The sequence below is a fragment of the Sinocyclocheilus grahami genome, unplaced genomic scaffold, assembly GCF_001515645.1.
Source record: "Sinocyclocheilus grahami isolate Dianchi unplaced genomic scaffold, SAMN03320097.WGS_v1.1 scaffold1032.1, whole genome shotgun sequence".
Classification (NCBI taxonomy): Eukaryota; Metazoa; Chordata; class Actinopteri; order Cypriniformes; family Cyprinidae; genus Sinocyclocheilus; species Sinocyclocheilus grahami.
Genome location: NW_015506211.1, coordinates 9,182 through 18,458, shown reverse-complemented (window position 1 = coordinate 18,458; position 9,277 = coordinate 9,182). Strand labels below are relative to the sequence as shown.

At 39.7% G+C, this 9,277-nt stretch overlaps 1 protein-coding gene and 1 long non-coding RNA gene across 2 annotated transcripts in view; one reads left to right on the top strand and one right to left on the bottom strand.

Moving 5' to 3' along the window:
• The window catches only part of LOC107565869 (uncharacterized), a 22,522-nt gene extending 16,761 nt beyond the window's left edge, over positions 1-5,761 (top strand). Inside the window, exon 3 of the long non-coding RNA XR_001606440.1 lies at positions 5,677-5,761. This is a non-coding gene — a long non-coding RNA (uncharacterized lncRNA). The remainder of the gene's footprint in view (positions 1-5,676) is intronic.
• LOC107565868 (xylosyltransferase 2-like) overlaps positions 1-9,277 on the bottom strand; it is a 36,784-nt gene that overhangs the window by 19,082 nt on the left and 8,425 nt on the right. The window contains exons 2-4 of the mRNA XM_016251153.1: positions 5,694-5,757; positions 1,778-1,987; positions 754-929 (exon numbers count right to left, since the gene is read on the bottom strand). Coding sequence (XP_016106639.1) covers positions 754-929; positions 1,778-1,987; positions 5,694-5,757 — 450 coding nt within the window. The remainder of the gene's footprint in view (positions 1-753; positions 930-1,777; positions 1,988-5,693; positions 5,758-9,277) is intronic.

Genomic DNA, 9,277 nt, shown 5'->3' with positions numbered 1-9,277 from the left:
CATTAACTGTTCCCTCCTGGTGGAATGACCCGCCCAACTCAATCCCAGCAGCGGAGTCCTTAACCATCTTCAAGAAACGACTAAAAACACATCTGTTCCACCTTTATTTGATTCTCTAACTCTAGCACTTTCTATTCTATTTTAATTCTACTTTATCTATATTTATCTTCTTTGTGTGTGTATGTATAGGTGTGTGGGTGTGTGTGTGTGTGTGTGTGTGTATATATATATATATATACACCTTGCTACGTGTACTGCGTTAGGCTAACCGAGACTTGTCATTTGCAATTATATATTGTTGCTCTTTTGTTAGTTTTGACTGCTTTTATTGTCCTCATTTGTAAGTCGCTTTGGATAAAAGTGTCTGCTAAATGACTAAATAAATAAATAAATGCGCAAGTGACGATTCTCTGTCAACCAATCAACGTTCTGCAGTGAGTCTAGCTCCATCATTTAGGTACTGGACTATTGTGCTAGGTACCCCACCAGAAGGGTCCCAAAAAAAGGTACGGTACAGTTCGCTATTTTGGTACAATTCAGACTTCAAAACAACTTCAGACAACGGAAAAGAAAATAATTGCGTACTGTATTGTAAAAATCCTATCACCGTTATTGAAAAAAATTATATCGCGATACATATTGATATTGAATTATTGTCCAGCCCTATGTATTGTACTGAACCGTACCGCTCTGTGTAAACGAGCCATTAGATACTCATACAAATTCTGCGCAAAATTTTGTTTTCTAACTTACCTTGTCCACATGGATGTAATAAAAGTGGTCTTTGTGATAGATGGCTTTGAGAAGACGTTTCAACTGTCGGACTGCTCGTCCATGAACCACCAGCATAAAAACCACCCTGACTGGGTTCTCTACCTTGGAGAGGTCAGTGTCAGCAAAATATGTATGCTGGATGGCACTGGAGATCACTAAAGATGGACAGGGAGAAAACAAACAAACTCTACATGTCTATTAACTTTCAAGCATGACTGGATGTGGATATTAGGGGTGCGACGATAAATTGATTCGTGGATCGATTCTGCAATTTTCGTGAATGCGTCGCAATTCGCTCTTGAATCGATTCTGAGCTTCGTTTTTAACAGCAGATGGCGCTCTAGGCTAGTTTTTAATCGCACACTTAAATGCTCACGAAGAAGAGCACTTGTGTGTTCGGCTGAGTAATGTAAGCGGTTAAATGTACTTGACCCTAACAGGGAGAAAACAAACAAACTCTACATGTCTATTAACTTTCAAGCATGACTGGATGTGGATATTAGGGGTGCGACGATAAATTGATTCGTGGATCGATTCTGCAATTTTCGTGAATGCGTCGCAATTCGCTCTTGAATCGATTCTGAGCTTCGTTTTAAACAGCAGATGGCGCTCTAGGCTAGTTTTTAATCGCACACTTAAATGCTCACGAAGAAGAGCACTTGTGTGTTCGGCTGAGTAATGTAAGTGGTTAAATGTACTTGACCCTAATTTATTAATGTAAACATTCATTGATTAATTAATGAATTAATTAATGTAAACATAGCCCACTGTGAACACTTGTAATTCGCTTCAACCGTTTCAAACTTTATGAATGATTATTTTAGGTTTAAGTGGTGTGTGTACGGCTGTTTCTAAAGCACACAGCGCCATCTGCTGTTAAAAACTAAGCTCAGAATCGATTCAAGAGAGAATCGCGATGCATTTGTGAAAATTGCAGAATCGATCCACGAATCGATTTATCGTCGCACCGATAAGATATGATGGTTGATAGGAATGCATTTACCATGCTGTGGGCAAAACTGAGGCAGAGACTGAGGTATGAGGTGTCCCGCTTGGTGCTGGCATACGATGTTGGCGATCTCCTGTCTGCACTGCCGCGAACCCGCACGGTGGAGGGCAGACAGGGCGTCCTTGCCCGAGATCTCACATTTGGGCACAAAGTCACTGCTCGGGACTTGAGGAGCACCCTCAACGCTGCCAGGCTCTCCTGGTGCTACTAGATGGATTTTGGCCATTTCCCCTGCCCTGATCTCGCTGAAGTTACGGCTGCTCGAGGGATCATAATGGGCGGCTTTTTCAACCGCCACTCCATCTTCCGGCCCGCCAAGACTCTTGTCCTTCAAAGAGGGCTTGTTTCTCCGTCTAGACCCCCTTCTGACGATGGTGGTGACAGCAGGCTGATCCAGGCGCAGCCTCGACTGGCCGTGGTTCGCCCCAGAGAGGGCGTTTTGCCTCTCAATAGCCACAGGGTCCATCTTCTGCTCCTGTCCATTGTGGTCGGGCAACTTCGACCGCCTGTGTTTCCGCTGAGAAGCAAACAGAGTAAATAAATCAGAGGCGTGATACCGAATCCCTCCACATCAGTGCAAATGAGAAAATGGGATCAAACTTTATTCTCAAAGGAGGAAGTCTGTTTTAGAACAGACGGCTGATTCACACTCGGAGAACAAACTTGCTGACGTTTCTGGGAGCCCAGAGGCACAACATGTTTGCCTTGTTTCTAATTTGTTCCCCTTCTGACGATGGTGGTGACAGCAGGCTGATCCAGGCGCAGCCTCGACTGGCCGTGGTTCGCCCCAGAGAGGGCGTTTTGCCTCTCAATAGCCACAGGGTCCATCTTCTGCTCCTGTCCATTGTGGTCGGGCAACTTCGACCGCCTGTGTTTCCGCTGAGAAGGAAACAGAGTAGATAAATCAGAGGCGTGATACCGAATCCCTCCACATCAGTGCAAATGAGAAAATGGGATCAAACTTTATTCTCAAAGGAGGAAGTCTGTTTTAGAACAGACGGCTGATTCACACTCGGAGAACAAACTTGCTGACGTTTCTGGGAGCCCAGAGGCACAACATGTTTGCCTTGTTTCTAATTTGTCGTTTCCCTGGCTCCAGTTGTGGCTATTTTTAGCATCGTTTAGTGGCGGGAATCAGAGGATGCAGAGATCCGTAAATGTGGATAAGTGACTCACAGAAAGAGGTTTGGGTTAGAGCTCAGCCAACACAGAAAAACACTCAGTGCCATTATCTTACAGCACTAACAGCAGCACATTTTAAACAATAAACGTAGTTTTGGCGTTTTTAATTTGGCATGTCAGATCGCTGTAGCTGCCTTAGATTAAGCGGCACGTGAACCGATATTCTACTACTAGTTACAGTACAAAAAACATGAATGAACATCAGAAGGTGTTGAAAGAAACAGTACAATTTACTGAAATGTATCGTGTCAGGTAATCGCTCAGTGTTTAAATAATGTAAAGATGCCAATAAAACTTGAGAATAATATTTATATTTACCTCAGGAATATCATTCAATGTCTCTATGAACTCTAGAGGAGCAATTTGCTAAATATTTGTACTATGTTTATTTTTCAACAATTTGACGTAGAAACAATTATTTCAACAGAAAGTTGACAAAAATATACTATTCTACTACTAGTTACAGTACAAAAAACATGAATGAACATCAGAAGGTGTTGAAAGAAACAGTACAATTTACTGAAATGTATCGTGTCAGGTAATCGCTCAGTGTTTAAATAATGTAAAGATGCCAATAAAACTTGAGAATAATATTTATATTTACACCTCAGGAATATCATTCAATGTCTCTATGAACTCTAGAGGAGCAATTTGCTAAATATTTGTACTATAAATGTTTATTTTTCAACAATTTGACGTAGAAACAATTATTTCAACAGAAAGTTGACAAAAATATACTTGTAATATGTGCAAAATAAATGTTTGCATACAATTTAGTTTTAAATTGAGTGTTAAATGTATCTAAAAAAATAAACTGCAATTAAATAGTTTAGGCTCCGTTGTTTATTTTAATCTGTAATATTACAGTAAAGCACCAAGTGAGAATGTTCGCTGTATAGTTTACGGTTTAAGAAAAATCCAAAAGTACCTTAAATATTACCAAATGAATCATATTGAATTGAAAGCTGGAGAATCATAAATCGAATAAATTTTTTTTTAACTTCTTCAATACCCAGCCGTAGTAAATATTGCTGTTTATTGCAATGTATTGATATGAAATTATTTAAATTACAATGACTTTTCCTTGTGTTATATTTGATGTCCTAACTATTTTAAATCTATATGCCTACAATAGTTTGCTTGGTTGTTGGTTCAAAGCAAATACAGAAGACCGAGATATATGTGGGTCAAAGACGAGACGTCAAATTAAATTTACAAAACTGATTTTATATACATAAAAAGCATACTGAATGCAAGTGTCGACTTTAATGTTTCAAGTAACTTTTGTAAAAAGGCAAAATATGGGTGAAATAATGTTCCATCCTCATACAGCTTAAAAGATACATTTATGTAAAAATTAAAAATCATAATTATTCTGACCTGTACGTAGTCAAATATATATATATATATATATTGGTTCAAAGCAAATACAGAAGACCGAGATATATGTGGGTCAAAGACGAGACGTCAAATTAAATTTACAAAACTGATTTTATATACATAAAAAGCATACTGAATGCAAGTGTCGACTTTAATGTTTCAAGTAACTTTTGTAAAAAGGCAAAATATGGGTGAAATAATGTTCCATCCTCATACAGCTTAAAAGATACATTTATGTAAAAATGAAAAATCATAATTATTCTGACCTGTACGTAGTCAAATATATATATATATAAATATATATAAAATAAGTGACCATTCTACATTTCATTATATTTTAAATGGTTAAAAACATCTTGCTGACAAATGGGTAAAATTATTGCTAGTGTCAAAGATTGATAAAGATTTGAAATGAAAATTTATTAATTTTTGAGTGGGGGTTTGTGATTCTTAAATAGTCTTTTAAAGTTATCTAATGATCCTTGTTCTAAATATGCCAGACGAGATTTTTTTGGGCATATGAACTATTGTTACACTGAATAACATTTTAGTGGGTGTCTTCTGTAAATCATGGGGGAAATGCATGATAGCCATTCATTTTTGTTCAGGAAATAAAAAATACAAATAAAGGGGACACATTCTAATTTTCAGAGAAAATTTTTTAAAGCTGTATTAAACTCATTTTGTTTTGATGCTTGAAACCCCCTTTTCGTCTTTGACCCGTATAACCTAAGATGTGGTAGAACAAAGTTGACAACGTTGAACAAACAGATTTCATCACATGCAGAATGACAGTGTGAACAATGAGTCCTAAACACTGGTGCGCACAGAGCGAACCAAACCTAAGAACAGCATGAGAAAAGCCTTATCAGCACACTTGCCAGTGATACTCCAGATACTCTACACAAACAAAATGACTTGAGGCATGTGGCCACGTGGCCTTCCATTTTCACACAATCCCAAACAAGTCCATTATGCTACATATTTCCTCAGCAAACCCAGATGAGCTCATGACTGCAATGTTCACCACGAGTCCCATGATAACGTGAAAATAAGATCAGAGCAAGCACAGCTCTTACGGTTAAAGGGGTCATATGACGTTGCTAAAAAAAACATTTGGTGTATTTGGTGTAATGCAACGTGTTTATGCGGTTTAAGGTTTAAAAAAACACATTTTCCACATACTGTACATTATTGTTTCTCCTCTATGCCCCGCCTTTCTGAAACGCGTAGATTTTTACAAAGCTCATCAGTCTGAAAAGCGAGGTGTATGCTGATTGGCCAGCTATCCAGTACCGTCGTTGCAATGGTAATCCTGCTCAGTATGAGAGGAACCGCAGGTTCAGACATCGTGTGCTTGGCTGAGGAGCCACTGGTGCGAAGCTACCATCTGTGGGATTATGACTGAACGCCTGCATTGTGATTGGCCGAATACCTCAAGCGTGTGACGGAAATGTTACGCCCCTCACCATACTGTGGAGCCGTGTCTCGGCGCAATGAGACAAAACCAATAAATCCCATTACAAACGAGGCATTTGTTGCATCCAGTGGGGACATAATTACGGATTATAATGACTTATACTGTCTTTTTACGCGTTGCATCGCACCGCATAAACATAAAACCATGTCTGCATTTGTAATTCGGAGAAACGACAAACAACAAACGCTACTCTACATAAATACAACTTAACCACTGATTTCTAGTTGTGTCCTCTTTTGGAAGACCAAACAAAGCAACAATACTGCAGCGAGAATCAAAGTTACGCCTGCCTACTTTGCGTGAACATTTGGGCGGCGTTATGCAACTCATCCCACACAGTGATGTAGACATGTGGGGGCGTGTTTAAACGATTTAAATATGAAAACGTACTTACAGGCTGCGAGTCAGAAGAGCCAGACTGTCCTTGCAAAGTTGGAATTGCCCCACTTTATAGAAAAAGCCTTTGTGCCACAGATGGCATTGTAGTCTACTCTCCCAGGATCAGGAAACAGTCCTCTGTAAAATGCGCTGCACACATCTGAATATTTGGGTTGAAGTGTTCAGGAACAGTGTTGTAAATACAACTTAACCACTGATTTCTAGTTGTGTCCTCTTTTGGAAGACCAAACAAAGCAACAATACTGCAGCGAGAATCAAAGTTACGCCTGCCTACTTTGCGTGAACATTTGGGCGGTGTTATGCAAATCATCCCACACAGTGATGTAGACATGTGGGGGCGTGTTTAAACGAGGTGTTTTAGGAGGGTGTGGACGAGTATAGAATATAGAATATCTCTTTGGTTTTGAGACTTTAGTCTTTGCAACTTTAGGGATCATATCTGTGCATGAACAGCTTGTAACACTCCAAAGAGAAAGGAAAACTTGAAATTATGTTGTGTATTATGACCCATGTAAGGTCCTTGCACACAGAGTCAGAAATTTTTGCACGTTAAAAAATAAATATGACCTCACGTTGTGTCAATCACGTTTACACACTGCCTCCGAAACTGACGTCCATCTTTAAAAAATTCAAATCAGGTTTAACGCGCGAAAATGTCGTACGAGAATTTCGGACTCAGTGTGCAAGGACCTTAATAGTAAAAGCTGTGCTTGCGCTTGCTCTGAAACAGCACAAAATTTGTCTAGGGCACACATATTCGACGTCGTTTCTAAGTGAACCTCACGTTGTGTCAATCACGTTTACACACTGCCTCCGAAACTGATGTCCATCTTTAAAAAATTCAAATCAGGTTTAACGCGCGAAAATGTCGTACGAGAATTTCGGACTCAGTGTGCAAGGACCTTAATAGTAAAAGCTGTGCTTGCGCTTGCTCTGAAACAGCACAAAATTTGTCTAGGGCACACATATTCGACATTGTTTCTAAGTGATTTTTTTTTTTTCCGTTTCATGCATACCAAGACATGTAATCTTTCAAGTAATTGTGTACCAGAAGGAAAGTCCTGTATTTGTTCCATTTGGTAACGGTTGTTGCCATCACACAACCCTCAACATTGCAAGTAGAGTAAATCACTCAATTATGCTACTACATTTGGTGCTAGGTGACAAAATAATGTCTGTATTTAGCCATTGACTAATAAGTTATGGTTGTACTTGGTGTCCGCACATTGAGAAAAAAAAAATCTATTCTTGTTCCATACCTGCAAATAATGTATAGTCCTACAAGGCTATTATTATCAGAGCATGTGAGCAGAGCATAACGTCACGAGAGGGTAGCGTCATTTTAGAGCGTTCACACGGGTCGTGAGCAACTCAACGGAACGCACATTCATAGAGCGGAATATTGAGCGAAGCGTCACACCGTGCAGTGACGACGGCGGGAGAGTGAAACCTGTGCGCTGAACAATGCTGGGCAATACGACGCGCCATATATTTTCGTCCATTTTCTCTTTCAGCCAAAAGTTAATGCACTAACTAACGTTTACGAATGAGACTTTATTGTGAAGTGTTACCTATTGTTCTTTATAATTCATTTGCACTTTAATACACAAAGTGTATAGTTATTTTTGTTAAAAAAAACAAAAAAACAATTATACGTGTTATAATATAACAACATTTTTTGCAACTTATTTCAATATCGTGATAATATTGTGTACCATGAAAATATCGTATACCTTGAAATATTTTATACCGTGATAAAAGCTTCAGCAGTTATCGCAACATGAAAATTTGATTGACCATCTTATGACTAGCTCGGATATTAGCGCTGCACGATAAATCACGATTAACACTACATCTCGCATAAATCGACCTGTTAAGTGCAATTATGATATCGCAAAGTTTGCGATTGTTTTTATGTGCAGCTTGTCCGTGAAGCATGGCTCTTTGATCAGTAGGAAGTGCTGCTCCGTCTGAAATCATTATGAGTTTGAGTCCCTTATGTGCATTTGTAAAAGCAATACTCGTCAAACATCATCATTATAAATATACTTTATCATAGAAAGAGGCCCATAGGCATTTCCTGGAACTACGCATGTTATGGTACTTCTGCGGGGCATAATTGGGAGTTGCTGCGCGAGAGCGCCCTCTGGCTTTTAGATGCAGCATCATTCAACCATACTTCTCTGACAAGCTGCGCATAAAATTTTATTTTATTTAATTTTTTTTTTAAATCATTCGCAGCCAACTGCCAAATCGTGTGCGGCTTATTTTTGATTTATCGTGCAGCCCTACCGGATATACTTCCTTTTCTACATTCAGCTCCGTCTCACGCACACCCATGTCTGCACAGCTTTCAAAGCTTACTAAACCCACATGAGCGCAGATGAACGAGTTTGAGACATGCACAGTACCACCTAGTAGACTTGTTCTTTCTCAACATTCACCTCGCACCTGTGCTTGTTGTACCTGTGCTTGCTGTATATTGGGCTGCACACAGATGGTGCCCGTGGACACAATGACGAAAACTGGTTTACATGGACAGTTGGGAAATGTGGGCGAATTATACTTTGGGCTGTAGAGACAAGCTTCTAACATTGCCAAAAAAAAAGAACGTGTGTAAAACAAACTGAAAAAAAAAAACATCCAGTCCTGTGGTAAGACAAAAAAAAGCTAACCACAACTTCGCGTGGCATGCCGATGTGGTGCTGGAAGTATGTAATGGGAGAGGGAGGAATAACAAGCAATTCCCAGCACTTTGTGCTATAGGCACATTACACAGCAAGTCTGGGTCTATGCCACACATCTGCTGCTGCCCACACACACAAAAACAATGGACTGCAGTAAGAGGAGAGCCAGCCAGTGACCAGCAGCCCTAGACCAGTGTCAGAACATACAGCACCAGTGGGCCTCATTATCAGGAGCCGTTTGGACTTTCAAGCTCAGTCGTTTCAAAGCGAACCAACAGCTGTGTTTCGAAACATAGTGAGATCTAGTCAGTATCGACTCGTTCAGAAAGCTGAAGGCTGTTTCACAAGGAAGGCAGTATTGTGGAG